General features: G+C 42.8%; 1 protein-coding gene across 2 annotated transcripts in view; it reads left to right on the top strand.

Moving 5' to 3' along the window:
- Positions 1 to 22372, top strand: part of LATS2 (large tumor suppressor kinase 2) — an 81795-nt gene that overhangs the window by 11733 nt on the left and 47690 nt on the right. For both annotated transcript variants that reach the window (XM_074330143.1, XM_074330142.1), the window contains exon 2: positions 2190 to 2710. In XM_074330143.1, coding sequence (XP_074186244.1) covers positions 2390 to 2710 — 321 coding nt within the window. In that variant the 5' untranslated portion in view covers positions 2190 to 2389. The remainder of the gene's footprint in view (positions 1 to 2189; positions 2711 to 22372) is intronic.

The raw sequence follows: 22372 nt of genomic DNA, 5'->3' as shown, positions 1-22372 counted from the left end.
TCTACTTCACAGCTTTGGCTGACTTTCTCCTTTATTCTCCCATCTGTTAGATGACTTTTTCCTCCTCTTGGGCATCTCTTTTTCTTTAAAGCTGTTTATTTTCAGGCACCCTCACCTCTCACTTGACTGTGAACTTGCTGAAGGCAGGGTCTGGTTCTTTTTTGTGTATCCTAGCAGTACCTGAGACTGAGGCATTTGATAAATGTTTGCGAGGTGGACATGTGGGTGGGGGGGAGGGGGAATGAATACAGTTTGACAAGCAATCCTCCCTGCATATTGTCAGGCCCTCCTCATTGTTTACTGGGAAGATAGTATGATTTCTCTCTTCACGATTGGAAACAGGTGATTCGTGTGAGCCCCTAGGAGAAGCTGTACTTTCTGCCTCAGTCCTCAGACAGCCACTCATGATCCTCATGCGTGAAGCACGTCCTTCAGAATGTCTCCGTCTTGTTGGAATGTGAACTCATGGTTCAGAGAGTGAGGTATTTCACACAGATGCTGAGGGCATGAAGCCACCGAGAATGAGTGTGGTCACAGTGTGCCCCACTGTGCAGCAGTGGGGCCGAGCGGCAAGCTCCCGGGCTGCAGCAGGCGGCCTGCAGCATCCGCACAGCCTTCCAGAGTCCTTTCCGCACCTTCAGTGCAGTTGAAGGACACTGAAATATGTTTGCATGTGGAGAAATTTAGTCTGGTTCTTTCTTTCTAAATGCAGTCTTCTCTCAGGTAGAGAAAGGGCATGGTGATGACCCTGCATCCTCCCACCTCTAAGAAAAGAATAGTACCGTGTTTCCAGGGAAACACGGTAGTGTTAACATCATCCTTTGGGCTTTCTGTTGTCTATGCTTACATGATACATCTATGTAAGTTAATTCATACAACACTCTTGCAGCAAGCCTGGCATGTAGTAAATACTGGCTGTCTGGTAGCTATCCTTTCCCACCCGAGGACATCTGTGAAGCAGAGTTCCCTGTCACTTTCTGAAGTCCCTTACTGAGACAAAGCCCAGCCCCTTTTGCCCAACCCCTGGAGAGGATGCTCTTTCCTGGGTCCGTTTTCTGCGGAGGCTGGGCAGGCCCTTGCCTTCTGCACCAGCGGGCCTCAGTGCTGGGCTTTGGCAGCTGATTACATAAATGATAATGATCTTGTCCCAAGGACTGCTGAGCGCTGTCTCATTCCACGTTCCCCACCACCCTGTTACCAAGTGTTGTCATCTGCTCTACAGAGGGCGGGTGTGGGAAGGCAAATGACTGGCCCAAGGTCACCCAGATAAGTGACTTGCACTAGATACCTCGTTGGCTGCTAAGGGCACTGTCAGATTTCGTTTTTTTGAGCTTCATTTCATTTCTGGATGCAAGAATAACAGAGTATCCAAGGATAGCCTGGGGTAGGTCCAATCACTGTTGGAAAATGCTGAGGTCCTAGCTTGTCTATGCAGATAACGTACCTTGTCACAGTGCTCTCTAAGAAACACATCACCCACATACCTAGCAGTCCCCTTCCATTGAAGTGTCAGTCTGTACAAGAAAGATATTTTTTATTTTGGTATTTATGTCAAAATACTGATAAGTTGACCAGTTTACAAAAGATCAGAGAAGCAGTAGCCTTGAACTTCTCCTGATGCACTGGGACTACTTTCAGTTGCAGTATAGGACACCTTCAGTGTTTTCTGGTATCTTTTAGGAAATTTGGGAGGGTTTTATGAGGAAAAATTTCCAAAGAGATGGAAGAAGCACAGCGTCAGGTCTGGGAGAGGTTGGTGAGGCCCGGATAAGGGACAGCGGAGAGGATCAGGAGCGGGTTTATTAGGAACAACCAGAAATCCGAGACCCCATGCAAGAAAGTGCGGCTTTGAATACTCCAGCTGTGGATTTCAAAATAAAACTGTTCAAACAAAGTACCTTCAATGAGCCGTCCATGGTTAACACTGCTGTTCTCGCCTGCGTTGGATTTGAAGCCACTCTCAGCAGTTGTGGAGATGTGCTTGGCCGCGCGTCACTCCGTATGGGTGGGAAACATCTTGGGACACTTGTGGAAGTCATGTATTCTTGTCATTTCTGAGAGGTGACGTGTTCTTTCCTAATCTTTCCAAGTGGAATATTTTCAAGATCACTGTCCAGTTCTGAAAAGTATTTATTATGAACTTTATGTGAAAACCACCAATGAACATTTCTTCCCATCTTCTTTTTCAGGTAGTCATGATCTTCAAAATGAAGGCTCTGGAAAATTTTGGGTTCTCTATAGGAACTACAAAAATTGAAGGAAAGAAAACTTTTAAAATGAGATTGTTTTGAAAGTATGTTTACAACTAACTGATACTGTTGCCAGTTTTTCAAAGCAATAAAACCCTTGAAGAAGGTTGTATTTATGGTGAGAGGGAACTGGACCCACCATGAGGCCAAAGACCTTTCCCGCCACCACTTACTCTGGAAACAGCCGGCAGCGCCTGCAGGAGATCCGCGAGGGGCTGAAGCAGCCACCCAAGTTTCCCACTCAGGGCCCACCCGTGGGACCAAATGACGCCTCCCTGGGGGGCAAGGATGCTGCGCGGCCACAGCAGCTGAGAGCGGCCCCGAAGTTTGGGCCGTACCAGAAAGCCCTGAGGGAGATCCGGTACTCCCTGCTTCCCTTCGCCAACGAGTCGGGCACGCAGGCCGCGGCCGAAGTGAACCGGCAGATGCTGCAGGAGCTGGTGAGCGCAGGCTGCGACCAGGTGGGTGAGCGCCCCGCCCGCGTGGCGGCCTCCCTGGGAGTCCCGCAACGCTGCTCTGAGTGGGTCACTGCTCAGAGAAGGCGTCGAGGTTAACAAGCCCCGACCCTTCCCGTGGGTCACTGCCCTCTTCTCCACCTTCTCTCCAAAAGGGTCTTTTTAGCTGCTTTTCTGCTGGCCACATCCAGGAGTGTCTCAGTGCACCTGAATTGTGCCACCTGTACGTCTTGTCCTTGTGAAGGGCTCTCACAGGAGTCCTTTCCATGGGGTTTAGTTGGGCTTACTCTGACCTGTCATAGGACAGACTGGCTTCCCTTATCTTGTTTTTGGTTTGTGCTGTTTTTACTTAGTTAAGGGGAAGGTCAACACCAATGGCTCTTCCTTGACTCTGTTTTCTCCTATTAAAAAAAAAAAAAGTCGATATGCTGTTATAGGAGATGTAACTATATTAAGGAAATGAGAGAGAGTAGAAAAATCATCAAAATGGTGGCAACAGTCTACCTTCTCAATTGCTCAAGAATAAAGGGCACATTAATGGAAGTGGCACTAATCATACATAAATACACAATGTGTAGCTATGCCTTGATGGTCCCGTAGCTATTCACAAAGCTGAATAAAATCCAGGTTGGGGCAGGGCCATATAAAATAACCCGTGGAACTAGGGTTCAAGGTAAAAATGTAATTAGTAAAATATAAATTGCCTTATCAAATGACCTCTGAAAGCCCGTGTTTTGTTACCATCTGTCATCTTAAAAGTCACAATTGCATGAAAATGGAAATGTGAAGTATTTTTACTGCCTTGGAAAATTAGTAAGATTTCATGCTCAAAGCATATCAGGATGGTTTGAGCACTTTTAGTTTCTTAGAAATAACCTAACTGTGCACTCCTGGCGTCACGGTCACAGAACAGGCTAACTGTGTCCTCCTTTCTCTCCCTCTTGTTTGTTAGCACAGAACTTAAGTGGAGAATTTACATGCCTCGGATGAGATATTTGTAGGGCCTTCCTTGCTGCTGTGGGACATTGCAAGGACTGACTCGTGCGTAGTTAGCATTGCATAGGAAGCCCAGGGCCATGAATGAGGCGGCATGGAGTGTTCCAGCAGTGGAAGCTGACAGCACAGCCATGGCCTTTCTCACCGTGGGCACATGAGGTCGAGTGTGGTGCCAGGTGCTGCCCGCCTGGCAGAGCTGGATGGTCTGAACGTAGGAAGGGGCCGTCCTGGGGAAACACTGCAGTGACACTGCTGAGACTCGCAGCCCAGCAGCAAAGCTAACAATCCCTGTAAATCACTTTGCCAACAAAAGAGGTCATCAGAGCCAGAGTGTTGTTTGTGTTTGTGTTTCAGCTGTGACAGAAAGAAACAAGTCAAGCAGATGATCCAAAATACAGGTGGGGTCTCACTATGGTAAAATCCATTCGTGATAATTACAGTGCTAGGAACAGGTGCTGTTTCTGATACAGTACAATGCAGGATGACGACACCAAGAGAGTTCTCATCAATATTTATTTATGTTAATTGCTAGCAGAAGGACTCCATTTGCCATAGTTAATACTCCTGAAACAATTGAGTCAGGTTGGTATACAGCGTTCCTTCCTGACTTAAAGCAGCTCTGCCTTTCCCCTTCACCCTCCAACTCAGATGTTTCTGATCTGGATAAAGGGTATATTTGCTTTTAGAGAATTCTATTCAGAAAGTCACTATGTGAGTCCAGATAATGTGTGAGAAAAAGATCAGCTGTACCTATAATAGGTGTGTGTCTTGAGTAAAGCAGATTATTCGAATTATAATAAAAAAGCTAGAGAGAATTCTTATTATTGCAGCTTTTCCCCCTTTGTTTCCTATTGTATTGCCCTTTAATTTAGGTTCAGTTCTGTTCTCTTGTATTTTGAGGCTAATTGCCCTTTTTAACCCTATAGTCATCAGAATGGCAATAAACTCCATGTTCTCCTGAGGTCTCACAGGAGCTTAGTGGTGACCCCCTTTTACATGCACTGTTTTATCGTACGTGCACACACATGCTTTTTCCATTTTATTTGGATTAAGACTCATTGAAAATATTTACTTGAGTGTTTGTAAATGAGTGTTTATTTTAAACTTTGTTAAAATAAAATTCATAAAAGAAAAGTACATGATTCCTAAATGTACATCTCAGTGACTTTTACCCAAGGAATTTTACCCATATAACTAGCACATATGGGTATATTTTTTATTAAAATAGTTTGAAATAGAAATTTCTGGAAAAGTAAAGGATTTTAAGTATTTTCTCCATAATGATATAATGTATATGCCAAATGATACAATGTTCATAAATCTTTTACACATAAATTACTAAAGACATGAAAATTTCTATGGGGAAAAAAAAGGCCAAAATATTACTATTCCTTAAGGAAGGAGCTGTTCTTTAAATATAGATGTAAGGAATTGGGAAGGTCGGTGTTTTGGTTATGAGTGTCATATTTTGTATCACTGGATATTCTTATTACTGGAATAAGTAATAATGTAAATTTAGCTTTTATTATTTATAACATTTGGCTTCACTTTTTCTTTTAATCTTTATGGTTTCAAATGCCCATACTACCAGGTTTTCCCTCTTTTTCTTCCTGATAGTGTTTTAGAAACCACTCATTGGGTTTTGCAGTGACATTGATAGGTATGACATTTCTGCTTCTCAGAGCATGTGACTCGTCTTCTCACTGGTCGAGGTGGGCTGATGGGTACAGATGCTCGCTGGGGACCTGGGAGAGCCCACAGCTGATTTCAGCAGCCCCCAGACCCTTAGAATAACAAAGCACTTTCCTGTGTGTCCTAGAGGAAGACAAGTGACAGATCTCCTTCAGATGTGGCACTAGGAGGTGTTTGTGCTTCCCTTTGAGCAGCTGGCACGTGCTTTTTCTCTGTGGACAGCTGCACCCTGCCCTCTGCTGCGGGAGCCAGGTGTGTGGCAGCTTTGCTGATGCTTCAGGGCTCTTGCCTGGCGTGCTACGTTCCTCTGGTCCTGAATTTCCCTGTTAGTGTGACTTTCCTAATCCTGATTTAAGCCTGTTTTTCCTAGCCTTATTGTATGTGCTTAAGTGAAATCAATCTTTAATGGAATGAGGGTAGGAAGGAATGTAAACAAATCGACGTATTATGCCACGCTCAGCATAAGAAGAAAGCCAGCAGTCGGGATGTGCATTCACAGGCAGGGTTCCTGAGAAAATGATGGCAGCACCGAATACGTCAGGGGTGAACTGGTTAATAGGAAAAGGGAATGAATTCTTTGCATTCGCAAGCCAAAAAGTGCAAGAACTCAAGTTTCTCAACCCATCCTACACGTTACGCCCCCACCCAGGTCCCTTTGCCAAACGAGAGCCCGCTGGGGCTCGTGGATGTCCCAGGGACAGCGGCCCACGGGCCAGGTATTGCCCCAAGCCCTGGTGGACACAGTGTCATTGAAACATTACAGCAGTCATTTGAGATGGAGCCCAGTGGTTTTCCCTGTGTTTTAGAAGAAGCTGTGGCTTCAGGATCATGCAGGTGGTTGGAGCCCCCACTCCCCTGCAGCTCTTACAGCAGGTGTGAGGTAGACATGGTGTCACATGCATGTAAGAGGAAGTACGTCAGTGCTCCCTCGGTGTGGCTCGTGGGTGCTGGTTGTGTCCTCTGTCTGTGGCCACTGTCACCTCTGGGTTTGCTGATATGTGTCTTGTCCTGTGACTTCCTCCTGTTCTTTCCCCCATGTCCAGCGAGGCGCCATCCCATGTCCTCTCACTTCTGTGGGCAGCACTTGCTTAGCTTATCCAGCCCCCGTGCCCCGCTCACAGCTGGCCCTCTGCAGGCCGCCATGCTGGCCGTCCCGGGAGCTCCGTCCTTTTTCTGTGCGTGCCCCCTGCCTCGGACGGTGTGTGGCCTGCTCCCAGACACCTCTCCCCTGGCTCTGTGTGGGGCTCTTTCCACGTCTCGTTGTGCTGGCTGGTAATGTCGTCTCCAGTGTCCCGTGTCTGGACTTGGGCATCTGGGTTCAGCATGAATTCTTTTTTACCGCAGGACCTTCCTGATCCTTCCAGCTGCCCATGAGCTTGCTCCTGTTCAGACTCCCACAGTCATTTATTTCTAACTCCTCGGGCGCTGGGTGCACTGGGCCTGTGCCATGTGGCAGACTGCGGTGCCCTTTCCGCATCCCCTGTTGCAAGGCCTGCTTCCCACAGGGCATGTGGGAGGGTGTGCTCAGTGGGAGGGGAAGGGGGACCTAGCTCCTTGTCACAGGCCCAGACACAACTCTGCCTCACGCTATTCATGTTCAGCCCTAACAAGGCGCACCATCAGGAAAGCTGTAGAGACGCCCAGACAAATGCTGACACCAAGCTGCTGTCCCTCATTTCAGTGGCGAGGTCCTACCTCAGGATTATTTACTGTAATGGAGGCATTTTGCTAACAAAAAAGATAAAAGGAATTTAGATAACATGTACATTTCTTCCTCCCTTACTCTGAAAAGGAAAGACTTCTCTGTGTTATTGGGTTCTGAGACGGGCCCTGAAATATTAATAAGATGAGAAAGAAAAAAGAAACACTTAGCTTTAGGAATGTCAGTAATGTCACAGGAAATTGTATTACAATGGATTTCGGGTGTAGCAGTTCCTTGCCTCCCCCCTCCTTTTCTTTTTCTTTTTGACGTTCAAATTAAATTTGGCCCTGCCACAAGATAAACTGTATACGTTTTTAAAGTAGGTTTACTTTAAAATACTTTGACAAGACACACGCAAATCATACCTTTGTGTCATCCCCCCGGCTCCCCTCTAGTTATTTCCAAACTTATACAATGAACACATACGTGTTCATTGTATAGGTTTGGAAAATATAGAAAAGTATGAAAAGAAAATAGAAATTGCCTATAATTCTATTAGCTCAGCTATGACCACTCCGAACATTTTGGTAAAAGTGTCCAGAATTTTTCTAATTAAAGGAAATGAAGAAAAGCGAGGAGAGACGTGCCAAGGGTGACAGGTGGAAAAGAGTCGATACTGTACATACAGTATGATTCCAATTCTTCTGTTTCCAAGTACTTAGTGTGGTATGTCCCGCTTCACTTTGCTTTGCTTATCTCAGGCACCGCCCGCCCGCCCAGGCTCTTCTCTGCCCCGCCCTCCGCCCCACCCCCAGCCTCACCTTGGCTCACCAGATTGGAGTGTTTCCTGACTGCTCCTCCTGTTCCCTCCACAGAGCAGTCTGAGTGATTCTGAAATGGAAAAGATTCTGTCATTTCCTTTCTGGAAACTTTTCCCACTGTACATGGGATGGAGTTCTTGGCCGGGTAGGCAGGGCCCACCCTGCGGCCTCCGGTCACCGCTTTTCCTGCTGGTGCTCTGGTCGGCCAGCTTTGTGGCCTTTTCCCAGACTTCCTGACACTGGCCCCTGCCTGGGTAGAGCCCACTCCTGCTGGAAGTCCTGCCTGATGTCTTGAGAAAGCCTTTCTGAGCCCTTGGTCTATAAATCACATCCCTCTGTTTTGTTCTCTCTCAATACATTGTAACTTCCCTGCATAGATAGCCTTTATCAGTTTGTTACTAAGTAGTTGTGTATCTTATTTAATACTCATCTCTTCGTTTAGATTTCAAGCTCCGAGACAGTGGCTTTGTTCTACTCACCCTTTTCTAGGACGTAGAACTGTGCAAACTCTCAAAAATATCTGATGAATAAGTGAAGAGGTAAACATTTTATTACACACATTCTCATTTTTCATGTCTGTATTTTATCCCATGTTCAAGTAGGTGTTCTATAATTTATTGACAATAACCAGTGTTAAAAGGTAAACTGGGACATACTGATTTTAAGAATTTATTTGAGCAAAAATTGATTAAAATTGGGCAGCACCAAACCGGAAGTGGTTTGGAGCCCTCCACCAACAGGAGCTGGAGAGAGACTTATAGAGAAGAGGTGGAAACAAGGCAAGGAGATCATCTGATTGGTAGTAGCTTAAGCCATTGCCTTATTTGGGAAAGCCAAGTCGGCTGTGATTGGTTGTCCTTAGGTTTTGATGTCTTAACCTTGAGGCATTTATAGGCTTAGGTTTGAGTTTGCTTATATAGGCTACTAAGGCATTAGAACCACCTTATTCTAATGGCCTTCTCTTTTAATTTAACACTGATAATGAACATCTTTCTACATAAATCTCTATGGATATCACTGATTTCCTTAGAATAAATTTTAGAAATGGAATTACTAGAGCAAATGATAAGAACATTTTTAGTTTTTATTTGTATCACCAAGTTTCTTTTTAAAAATTATTAAATTGCCCTTATATTTCCAACCCTGCCAACAGTGAATACTACTACTACTAAAAAAAAAAAATAAACCAAAAGAACAAAAAAGCAAGTGTTTGTCAATTTAATGTTTTTCCTGTATTCTTTTTAAAAAGTTGTATAATTGACATAAAACATATTAATTTCAGGTGTACAATGTGATGATGCCATATTTGTATATATTATGAGATGGTGACCACAATAAGTCTAGTTAATATCCATCACCTCACCTAGTTACACAATTTTTTTCCTTGTGATGAGAACTTCTAATGTCTACTCTCAGCAACTTTCAAATGTGCAGTACAGCATTAACTGTAGTCACCATGCTGTACATTACGTCCCCAGGACTCATTTATTTTATAGCTGGACGTTTGTACCTTCTGACCCCCTTCACCCATTTCACGCCATCCCCTTCCCCCAATCTGTTCTCTGTATCTATGGGCTTGGGTGCATGTGTGTGTGTATCACAGTTTCTTTAACCAGTCATCCATTGATGGACACTTAGGTTGCTTCCATATCTTGGCTATTGTAAGTAATGCTGCAATGAAAATGGGGACACAGATATCTTTTCGAATTAGTGTTTTCATTTTCTTCGGATAAATACCCAGAAGTGGAATTGCTGGGTCATAAGGTCGTTCTATTTTTATTTTTTTGAGGAAACTCCACACTGTTTTTCTTACTGGCTGCACCAATTTACATTCCCACCAACAGGAAACGAGGGTTCTCTTTTCTCCAGATTCTCACCAATGCTTATTATCTCTTGTCTTTTTGATGTAGTCATTTTGACAGGTGTGAAGTGATAGCTCGTGGTGGTTTTGATTTGCATTTCCCCAGTGACATTGAGCATCTTTTCATAGGTCTGTTGCCCATCTGTAGTCCTCTTTGGAGAAATGTCTGTTCAGGTCCTCTGCCCATTTTTTAATTGGATTTTTTTTCTTTGCTGTTGAGTTGTATGAGTTCTTTATATATTTGGGATATTGTCCCCTTATCAGATGTATGATTTGCCAATATAGTCCCCCATTCTGTAGATTGCTTTTTCATTTTGCTGATGGTTTGTTTGTATTCTTAATTGTGGTGATTGGTATGTGATAGTAAAAAGAAAAAGGTAATCGTTCTTTAAGTAGCAGAAAACTGTCATATTGTGAGGGGGCTCTTACTATATGTCTGAGATTTGCTCCATTTTCCTGTTGAAATGAGATGTAAAGTCTAGGACATTAAGACCAAAACACATTTTTGAGGAAACATCTTTTCTGAGTGACTGACACTTGCATGTGGTACAGGTCCTAGGCTGACTCAGGAGTCTGCCGTCCTGGTGGATATGCCAGGGACGGGGCACTGGCAGACCGTGGGCCAGGCCTGCTCCTAGGGAGAAGGACAGGCCGTGAGAAGCGGGAGCAGCGTCTGACACCCCACTGGGCTTGCTGCAGCAGAGTGTTCTGTGCGCACAGCACCACTTCCTGGGTGGTGTTTAGGAATAACGGGCCACAGGTTTGCAAACGAGTTGGGCCCCACTGTCGTGGGGAGTTAGGTCCCCGACTCCACCCCCTGCCTTTATACTGGCATACAGCATTTCCTCCAAGTGCCAAATGTGAAAACTGTTGGGAGATCACCAGTATTATTTGTTTATCACCAGCTATATGTCATGCCAAGCAGTTTCCTACATGGCAGATTGTTTATGTTATGTGGTCATGGCCAATTTGATGGGTCCTGTCGTCCTCGTGGGTGATGGACGGTCATTTTCTTCTGTAGCATTGTGATTTAGCCCTTACCAAGTGCCGTTGTAATGGTGGTGCATAGAGGGGCCTGGGGCGTGTTGCACAGGCCGCCATCCCAGAGACTGAATGCAGTCAGTGAGGTGTGGCCCCCGGGAGGGGGGGATTCTGACATATGGCCTGAACCTTGCTCTGTGTCGGATGGACTGGGTCCGGGGTGAGAAGCTCTGAGTCCTGTGTCTCCTGTTCGCACTCAGCTGTTTGGGGCCCCTTCTTACGCCGTTTCTTAACATTGCCAGTCCATTTACGGGTGTGAAGAGACTGGGAAAAACCCAATAAGGAAATTCCATTTTTAAATGTCATTTAACAATAATCTCTTTTAGAACTATTTTTAATAGTGTAATTATGAATTTCAGACTTAAGAACAAAAAGAAGCCACACCCATTATAGTCACTACCAGCTTCTCCTTATTTTGTTAAAATCCACTTACCCACTAGGGTGGGTGGCGCGCACCTGGAGTCCCAGTTACTCCAGGGCTGAGGCTGGAGGATGGCTTGAGCCCACTTCTGTGCGCAGGACGCTGAGTCTGGCATCAATGTGGTGACCACCACGTTGCCTGTGGAGGGGTGAGGCGGCCCAGGTAGGAAACAGCAGTGAAAGTTCCTGTGCAGGTCAGTAGTGGGGTTGCGTCTGGGAAGGCCACTGCACTCCGGCCTGGGCAGCAGAGCGAGAGGTCCCTTTTGAACCCCTCCCTGATTGAACAGAATCCTGTATCTCTCAGATAAATAATAAAAGTCTGCCCCTTTCCAGATTTATTTTTTTAAATACAGTTACCAGAAATTCACATTTATCAAGTTTAAAGTGAACTACATTCACCATGCAATTTTTATATGTTAGGTTTTACCCATCTTGGATTTCCTTATTTTCCTTATTTTTTTAGCATTATTTTATAATTCATTATTTGGAAGGGAGATGGCTTTCATAATTATACTTTTCTAATTTGTAATTTTGCATAATTAACTTCTTCATTGCGACAATTTGAATCTTTATGTGTTCTTGATATCGTTCCCGTAGTCATGGGAAACTACAGGAACCTTCTCTGCCCTTGGTCCCACTCTCCCACCCCTCACCGTTACCCCCAGCACAGGCCTGGGTCAGGAGTGCTCAGCAGACACTGCCAGGTGACAGATCAGACCGACCCTGTACTTAGGTTCTCACTGAGCTTGCTCTGAGTGTGATTTGGGGATTGAATTAAGCTGCTGGTAGCAGGTCCCCATACCCACATGTGGAGTGAAAAGGAAGGCGTGAGGCTGGCAAGGCGTGGCCAGCACGGTGGTTCTGTGGTGTCTCCAAGGCCCCGAGCTCTTCTTCTTCCTCTCTGCCATCCTCAGGAGAGGCTTCAACCTTCTGGTGGTACCTATGCCATCAGCATTCCAGGCCAGAGGCGGGGAGGGGGAGCAAGAATGGGCTGCCCTCTTCCTTCAGGAGCATCCCACATCTCACTGGCTAGAATGAGTCACTTGGTCACAGTAAGGGAAAGCAGCCTTGGAAATACGCACTTTCATTGGGCGGACTGCTGCCCCTAACAATACCGGGCTGTGTTAGAAAGGAAGAAAGGGAAGGTGGGTCTGGGTTAGGAGACCGGCTGTGTCACAGGGGGGCTAACAGCTGACCTCCCTGAGCCTCCAGGTTCTTCATCTCCTGTGCTTTTGGATAACAACTATTCAGCCTCATGGGTAGTGCTGCAGACCAGAAAGAATGTTTCTAAGTGCCTGGCACAGGGCAGGCATGGAAGGGCTGGTGGTTAAACCACAGTGCTGTGTGTCATTTGTTCCGAAAATTTGTGAGTGGCTGGAGAGCTGGGCTTCAGGTGCTTCATGGTGAGATTGTCACCTCTCAGCAGTCTCGTAGCTGCAGGTCCTCTTTCCCCGGTAACCACATGGAAGAGATTCACTCTAACCCATGCAGTGTGTTCCTATACTTGGCTGGTTATGACATTAGAAGAGTTGTTCATCATGTGGCAGAAATAAAGGTGGTTTTGTACAAAAATAAATGATTAACCGTGACAAAAGTTCCCCAGCCAACAAGAAAACGTGCAATGTAAATTGAAAGCAATCTCATTTGCTTTATAAAAACTTTTATTCAGCAGCGAGCCAGTGTAAAGCTGGTGGCATTTAGCATCTTGGATGCCCAAGAATGTGACTGAGCACACTGGAGCGAATCAGCCTCTGTGCCAGCTGTCAACCTCAAGAGGAAGCTGCATGCATGTGTCCTGTCACTTCCCCTTTCTGCCTCATGCCGAATGGCTTCATTCAATTCTGCTGTTTTGGCTTCTGACTGTCTTTTGGTGTTTTGTGCTAGAAATGTTAGCACAGGAGGCCCTAACCTGTAGCTGGGGATCTGTTAGTAAATTTCCATATGCTTGTATTCAATGTGCCATATTTGTGTCACTTCTTTTTGGGCTAAGGTTTCTGAGAGAAGGGATTGAGGCAGCGGAGGCTCTGCCCACCCCTCAGGATTTCACTGGTAGGTTCAGACTCCACCCACCCTTGTTTCAGGGTTTCCCTGGGTAGGTTCAGAAGTCCTTTGTGCAACATGAGGGTGTATGCTCTCTGACTCTCTGGCTCTCCCTTTCCTCTCTCTAACTCTCTGTCAAGAAAGGCTGGGAGCAGTTCCCCAGAAAAGGTTGAGACATCTGTCTTAGACTTGTCTTTGACTATAGTCTCTACGTAAGTCATTATAATGAGGACCTGCCTCAATAACTGCTATTTTTTTCTCCTAAGTAGCTTTCAAATCTATGTCTTTTCAGTGCTAACACCCTCTACACCCGGATTCTTCTTTGTAGTCTCCCTGACTCAGTATTACTTCCTGTAAACTTTTCCTAGAACGTGACCATCAGCCACTCTCTTGGTAACCACTGCCCTTCTGCTATCATCTGTTCCCCACTTACTTATCACACTTCATAATTTTTCTCTTTACTAGTCCAGCCCGTTGGCTCCAGCTGTGTCTATCTCTTTACACTCCATCTGCCATCAAGCTGTGTCACTTTCTCCACACTGGCTTCACTCATGCTATTTACCCTACCTGGAATGCACTCCCCCAGCCTGCCACCTTCCACCCACTTGAGGCCCACTTCTTCCATGATTCATTCTGTGGCCTTCTCCAGCTATTCATTCCAGCACAAGCTGAATTCTTCCTTTTCTGAATTCCTGTTTTCATCACAATCATCCGGGCAACCGTGGTTGGCCTACACAGGGTCTTTTCACAGGTGAAATACCTGAGACCCAGCAAGATGATGTGATCAGTTTGAGATTATACAGCAAGTGTTTGTGGGGTGGCGGGCAGAGCTGAAGCTACAGGCCACCCAGTCTGCTCCATGAGACTTGAAAGAGAGAGAAAGAGAAACAGTTGTTCCCCATTTATAAAAATAAGATATTTTCTTACAGTAAAATTATCCATCAACTGACTGATCTGGAGATAATCACTGTTATTTGGCCATACATATATTTGTTTTTGTTAACTTTTTAGTTTGGAAAATTTTTTAAAAAGCAAACCAGCCCAGAGAAAACCCCACGTATCCATCAACATTGGTCAGCATTCTTCCTTGTTTCATCTGTTTCTGAAGTAATTTTTAAAATAAACATTTAATTGAAGTGTGATATCTAGGGTATTTTGAAAACAAATACCAGGCATCATATCATTTATCACCCACATATACTTCAATATATTTCTAAAAAACAAAAAAAGATTAAAAAAACACAAAAGACAAAGTAAAAACATAATCACAATACTGTTATCACATTCAATAAAATAGACATATGTATATAATTTCAGTATAATTTAATAACTACTTGGTTACCATTTTACAACTTACTATGTAAATGCAATTAATATTTTTTTGAACAATCGCTATGGGACTGTCATTCTCCCAAGAAGCCCATGAAAAAAGTTCTACCATTGTCAACATTTTACAGATGAAAAAAACAAATCATAGGTTAACTTACTCAAGGTAAATAGTGTAGGTAGTGGAACTAAGTAGTGGAACTAAAAATCAGATCCAGACCTGGCTGTTTCTTGTTTTGTATCCTGAATTCTTTTTCCTCAAATTAATAATATACAGAGCTGTCATGCAGGGTTTCTGGTCCCGCTCCCCGCACAAGAACGCAGGACGTGGTGAGGCCAAAAAGGAACACCCACGGAGCCATAGATAGGGGAGTCATACCACGATAGTCTTGCTGGCAACTGGGTTGGAGACACAGGAAGCAAGAGCTACACGATCTGCAATCCATCATCCACTTCTCTGCCCATCAACCAACCCCCTAGGATAGCCACGGCAGTTATATCAGTGGCCAATGGCTAACCGGTTACAGCTGATAGCCAACTAGTCACAGGTGATGGCCATCTACTGCTCGAGCCAGCACCTTTCCACATGAGGCCGAGAGCCTGGAAACTGCTCTCTGGAATTCTGTCCCCACAAGAGCATTTCTTCATATCCATTAAAACATTATTCTAAAATGTGTTACGTGCTGTGGGAACAGAGTCCCAGAGAGCAGTTTCCAGGCTCTCGGCCTCACGTGGAAAGGTGCTGGCTCAGGTAGTAGATGGCCATCAGCTGTGATTGGCTGGCCATCAGCTGTAACCGGTTAGCCATTGGCCACTGATATAACTGCCATGGTTATGCTGGTTGGTTGGTTGGTTGGTTGGTTGGCAGAGAAGCGGACAGCAGCAGATTGTAGCTAGCAAGTGGGGTTAGCAAGCGTGGATGGTGGATTGCGGATCGTGTGGATCCTACTTCCTGTGTCTCACCCGGCCACCAGTGAGACTGGGGTGCAGAAAGACTATTGTTGGGGTACTGCTGGATGTTTGCTTTTGTGTCTCGCCTGGCCTCCAGCGAGAATATAGTGGTATGACTCCCCTGTCCATGGCTTCGTGGGTGTTCCTTTTTGGCCTCACCATATCCTGCATTCTTGTGCAGGGAGCGGGACCAGAGACCCTGCATGACACGTGCCATCATGGTAGTCCGTCTGCCAGAATTTAACAGTTCTCCTAGTTTTAGACAATGAGCTTGTTTCCAGTTTTTTACTATATAAACAATGCTACAGTGAACATGTTTATTCATAGGTTTTGGAAGACATTACTACTTTCCTTAGGTCAGATTTTTGGAAGTAAAATTACTCCAGGAACCTCATTCTGTAATTGTGTTGTGCAAGTTTTGCCTAGAGGTTGAGTAACCTTGAATAGCAGTGGGTCACGCATGCAGCAGTCAGTGATTGGTGAAGCAGGAATAAACCCAAGTCATATTTTGTCATTCTTGCAGCTTGTGTTTATTGAACACCTACTAGGTGTGTGTACTGTGCTAAACACTGAGGACTCAGAGATGGCTGAGACCAGAGACCCTTCCTTTTGATGCCTGGTTGGTTCTGGACTCTTTCTCATTTACCAGTTAAACTCTCCTGGAAGTGTTTCCACTAGTGCTAGGGAAGTTAAGTGGTGGCAGGCACCCTCATTCTATAGCAGTTATAAACACTGGATTTTAAAAATTAAACATTTAACAACACTGGAAATTATCCAAAAACAGACACACTACAGGAGAGGTTTAATCTCCAAAAACTAGTGGGAAACGGTAACAACTGGGAACTTGTGCCTTTCCAGCCCAAAGGTCTCGTCTAACGCCCATAGCTGCAGAAAAGGGGACAGAGGAGGAAGTAAACGTCAGCCTTCCTGATTGGATGCAGAGACCAGAATCCAGGCAGAGTCCCCAGAATGTAAAGGGGACATCTAGGCAGTGGGGAAGTACAAAGTTGTGAGCTCAGATTCTGAGCGCAAACTCTCCCAGACCCCTGGCAGCAGTTCACCTGTACATGTGTGGGGACAGTCCAGGAGGAGCAGTCAGAAAGCAGGTAAAGACCAGGAAGGAATACATCCTGAGAGAGGAGCTGTGTACAGCCACTCTCATGCGCTTGCTGCATTTTTAAACCAAGTGCATTCCTCAGCCATGTGCTGTGTAGGTGGTGGAAAGTCAAACCCTTCTAGGCTTGAAGCTTTAGAGCACAGAGCAGCTGGAAATTAGTGGTGAGGGGATGGAATTCCCAGAAGCAAGAAAATCACAGACAGGCTGAGCCTCAGCTCTCCCCATAGCCTTTGCTGACAACCAAATGACGTGGGCACAGGAGAACCCCCCACAAGGGTGCCAGGTTCAAACATTGGGGGAACACAAGAACAGAGCAGAGATACCAGTTTCTGTGTGCGGCAGATTGAATCCAGTCAAGCTGCTGCCTGTGACAACAAAACCACTAACCTCAGAACCCAGCAGAATGCAGTATTGCTGTGAGCTATTACCCAGTGTCCAGTTTTCAACATGCAAAAAAACCAAAAAACAAAATAACAGGAAGTGAGACCCTTATTCAGGAAGTAAGGCAGTGAATAGTAACTGATTTCGGGTGGAACGAGATGTCGGCTTTAGCAGAAAAATTTTTAAGAGCTGTTTTTAAATGATTAAGATGGCATTTTATGTGCTTTTAAAACCACAATTTTTAAAAAAGCTATTAAAAATATGTCCAAAGAATGAAGGGAAAACGTCAGAAGAATTAATGTAGTATTAACACGTTGTGTACAGATCACGAGAATCTTCACGAGGGATTTAAACCCCGCCGTACACAACGTGTTAATAAATGCACAGACAGAAAATCTCCACAGAAAAATGGAAACCACAAAAACAGAAATCCTCAGCTGCAAAGTACAATGAATAAAATTTAAAAATTGACTAAATAGGCTCAATATAAGATTAGGTACAGCAATAGAAAGAATCAGTGAACTCAGTTAGCTATATAGATCTGTAGACATTTCCCAGCCAAACATATAGAAAAAGTTGAAGGGGCAGTAGTTTGCAGTAGTTTCCAGCAGATTCTGCCCAGCCGACCCTCTTCTTACTTTAATAAGTCTTCCTTCTATATTAAAAAAAAGAAGAAAAAGTAAAAGAAAAGGTTGAAGAGAAGTAAACATAGTCTCAGAGACCTGGGGTCTCTGTCAGGTGGTCCAGTATGTGTGAAATTGGAACCCCTAAAGGAGAAGAGCAATGGAAAAGGGTAGAAAAATGTTTGAAGCAGTAATAGCTGAGAACTGCCCAAATTGTGGAAAAATTTCTAGGTACTTCAAGAAGCTCAGTGAACCCAAAGCAGGATGAACACAGAGAAAACAGTTCCTAGACTTACCGTATTTAAACTGGTGAAAGCCAAAGATAAAGTCAAAATCTTGAAAGCCCCCAGAGAAAAACGATGTGTTCCTCACAGAGTAATGTATATAGGTTAACAGCTGACTTCTCGTCAAAAAGTATAAAAGCTGAACATATTGGAATGACAAGTTCAGAGTGCTGAAGGGGGAAAAAAAATCTATCCACTGAGAAGTCTATGTCTAGCAAACTGTCCTTTGGAAATGAAAGTGAAGCTATTTCCAGAGAAACAGAAGTCTACGAAGATTTGTCATCAGGGGACCTGTAGGAAAAGAAATGCTAAAGGATATACAGGAAGGGATGAAGGGCACTAGGATGGTAGGTATCAGTGAATATGAAAGGTGGATTTATTCCTTTCCCTTAATTTCTTTAAAAGATATGTCAATATTTAAAGCAAAACAACACTCTATTAATGGGTTTATCATGCATATAGATGGCACACAGAATACTAAGGATAGGGGGTTAAATCGAGTTATATTAATTGCAAAGTTCCTATATTTTTCTGACATAATTAGAAATTAGTATTTAAGTAGATTATGATGTTAAAAATGTATATTGCAGTCTTTAAAGCAACCACTAAGATGTAATTTGTAGAGCTAGAGCTGGAAAGCCAACTGAGGAATTAAAATGGAATATTAAGAAAAATTGATTGACATGAAAGGAGGCAGGGAAGGGGAGATCAAAGGAACAAAAACCAGATGAGATCAATAGGAGCGGCAGACCTAAATAAAACCACATTAATAATTACATTCACTGTGAAGGAATTAGCACTTCACTCAAAAGACAGATTGTCATACTGAGTGAAAAAAGCAAGTTCCAACTATGTTCTGTATACAGGACACACTTCTGAAATACAAGGACACAGACAGACTGAAAGTCAAAGTCTGGAAACAGATACGCCATGCAAACAGTAAACATAAAATAGACACACTGGCGTCTATTAATATCAGACTACCCTTCACGATGAGAGCTACAAAGAGGGACACTTCATAATGGAAGGTCAGCACACCGGAAGATGTCGTCATGAGGATGCCCCTAAAAAACAAACTTCAGCTACGTGGGGTGAAGCATGTGAGGCAAGAGCTAAGAGGAGAAACGGCAAACCCATGGTCACACACGGGAGACTGTAGCTGCTCTCAATAACTGATGGAACAATAGGCCACAATATGTGAAAGGGACAGGAGATTTGAACATTCCCAACCACTTCAACTTAATTGGCATCCATAAACACCCTATTCAGTAACTGCAGGGTACACATTCTTCCCCACCGATGTGCATAAAGCTAGGCCATCTGTTAAGACAGAGTCACAGTAGCTTTTCAAAGACTGAAATCTTACAGAATGTGTTCTGTAACCACAAGGAAATTAAATTAGAAAAAAAGTGAAAATCTTTAAAAGCCCCAAATACCTGGACCTTAAACAACTGACTTCTAAACTCATGAGTCACAAAAGAAATCACAAAGGAAATTATTAAATATTTGATGTGAATAATAATAAAAACAATATATCAAAATTTGTGAGATTTTACTACAGCAATACCTAGAGGGAAGTTTATAGTTTTAAGTGATTATTTTAGAAAAGAAGAAAAGCCTAAGATCAGTTATCTAAGCTTCTCCCTTGGGAGGCTAGAAAAACACAAACTGTAGTTAAGTCAAAGAAAGGAAACAATAAAGAGGACAAACAATAGGGACAGAAAGTACAGAAAACCAATAGAGGCAAAAGCTGGTTCTTTAAAAAGATTAATAAGATTGATAAGTCTCCAGCTAAACTTACCCCAAAATGTAAATAAAAAACTAGATAAATAAGAAATTTAAAAGGCATAGACAAAACAAATGACGAATTTCGGGAGTGAATGAAGGCATACCGCTATGGATCCTACAGACATTAAAAAGACTTAAGGAAATATATAAATAATAAATGTGTTATCCAATGAATGTGACTTAGATGAAATGGATAGACTAATTTTTTAAAAGACAAAATACCCAAATTGACACAAGAAGTAGAAAAATCTGAATAGCTCAGTATCTATTAAAGAAATTCATAATTAAAATCCTTCCTACGAAGAAAACTGCAGGCTCAGATGCTTTACTGGTGGTGAGTGCTATTAAACAATTAAGGAAGAAATAACAGTCCTAGCTGAATTCTTTCAGAAAATAAAGGAAGAGAGAATAGTCCCCCACTAATTTTAGAGACCAGTATCACTCTGATATCCAAACTTGACAAAGCCACTGTAGGCATAGAAAACTACAGGCCAATATTCCAATATCTGTTATAAATGCTATTTAAATCCAAACATCCTAATTGAAACAGTAGCAGGTGGATACAGTAAGAAGATAATATGTCAGGACCAAGTGGAATCTATCCCAGACATGCAGGGTTGGTTTGACATTAATCAATATATTCACCCTATCAATACGGTGAAGAGGAAAGCCGTGTAAATAAGAGTAAAGCTCTATCAATAGATGCAGAAAAAGCATTTTACAAAATTCAACAGCCATTCATAACAGAAACTCTCACCAAACTGAGCAAAAAAGGGAAGCTGCCTCAATTTGCTGAAGGGCGTCTGTGTAAAATCTGCAGTTAACATCACATTTAATGGTGAAAAACTGAATACTTTGCCTCTAAGATTGGTAATAAAGCATGGATGTCCATTTTCATCTTCGTGGAGGTCCTGGCCAGTGCATTCAGGAGAGTAAAAGAAATAGAAGTACACATTGGGAAAGAAGTAAAATTGTCTTTATTTGCATTTGACATGTTCTTTTTTGTAAAAAATCGTACGGAATCTATTAAAAAGCTACCAGAACAAATTATTTCCTATATAACAATTTAGCACAGTCAATGTGCAGATATCAATAGTTTTTCTATATACTAGTAATGACCACTTAGAAACTGAAATTTAAAATGTGATTTCACTTACAATAGCACTTAAAAATATGAAATACTTAGTGATAAATTTAGCAATATACATATAAGGTCTGTATTACTTAAAACTACAAAACATTACTGAATGAGTTAGAGGGATCTAAATAAATGGGAAGATATACTGTGTTCATGGATTGGAAGACTTAAGATGGCATTTCTCCTCAAACTCATCTATAGATTCAACACAATCCCAATAAAGCTACAGCAGGCCTTTTTTCTTTTTTTTAATTGAAATTAACAAACTGATTCTAAATTCATATGTTACTACAAAGGACTTAGAATAGCAAAAGGAATTTTTAAAAGAATACAGGTGGAATACATAAATTACCTAATTTCAAGACTTATACTAATCAAAACTTCAGGCTATAATTGAGTAGACTTTAGAGCTGCAGTAATCAAGACAGTGTGGTATTGGCATAGGATAGACACACAGATAAGTGGGACAGAACACAGATTGCAGAAATAGCCACCATTTATATAGTCAATTGATTTTCATCAAGGTATAAAGAAAATTCAATTTGGAAGGTTAGGGCCTTTTGTTTGTTTTTGTTTTTTCAGCAAATGGTGCTGGGATAACTGGATATCCTGATGGACAGAAATTGACATTTACTCTTACACCATTCACAATAATTAAGTCAAAATTGATTATGGACCTAAATACAAAACTATAAAAACGTTTAGAGTAAAGCATAGGAGAAAATGTTTGTGATCATGACAAAGGCAGATTTGTTTTTTTTAAGATTTTTAAATTAAAATACAGTTACCATACAATATATTAGTCTCAGGTGTACATCATTGTTATTTAACAGTACCCACCTGGCACTATACAGTGTTATTACATTATTGATTTTGTTCCCTATGCTGAGGAACTGATCACCATGATAAGTCCTGCAACCATCTGACACTGTACCACGCTATCACAATATTATTGATCTTTCCCCCCATTTAAAAATTTTCAATTACAGTTGACATTGAATATTATTTTATATTAGTTTCAAGTGTACAGCATAGTGGTTAGACATTTATATAATTTAGGAAGTGATCCCCCTAACTAGTACCACCTGGCACTATACATAGTTATTACCATATTGGTTATATTCTCTATACTTTACACCCCCATGACTATTTTGTAACTACCAATTTGTATTTCTTAATACCTTTTTCACCCTGCCCCCAACCCCATTCCCATCTATCACCCTGATAGATCTGATACTTACCTGGTACCACACATAGTTATTACAATATTATTGACTATATTCCTTATGCTATACCCTACATCCCCATGACTACTGTGTAACAACCAATTTGTACTTCTTAATCCTTTCCCCCTTTCACCCATCCCTAACCCCCCTCCCATCTTGAAGAAGTCCCTCTAAGGTTCCTTGTAATACTGGTTTGGTGATAATGAACTCCTTTAGCTTTTTCTTGTCTGGGAAGCTCTTTATCTGTCCTTCAATTCTAAATGATCGCTTCACTGGGTAGAGTAATCTTGGTTGCAGGTCCTTGCTTTGCATCACTTTGAG

This window comes from Rhinolophus sinicus, linkage group LG04 (assembly GCF_036562045.2).
Source record: "Rhinolophus sinicus isolate RSC01 linkage group LG04, ASM3656204v1, whole genome shotgun sequence".
In the NCBI taxonomy this organism is placed as follows: Eukaryota; Metazoa; Chordata; class Mammalia; order Chiroptera; family Rhinolophidae; genus Rhinolophus; species Rhinolophus sinicus.
This window is presented reverse-complemented; position numbering and strand designations above follow the sequence as displayed.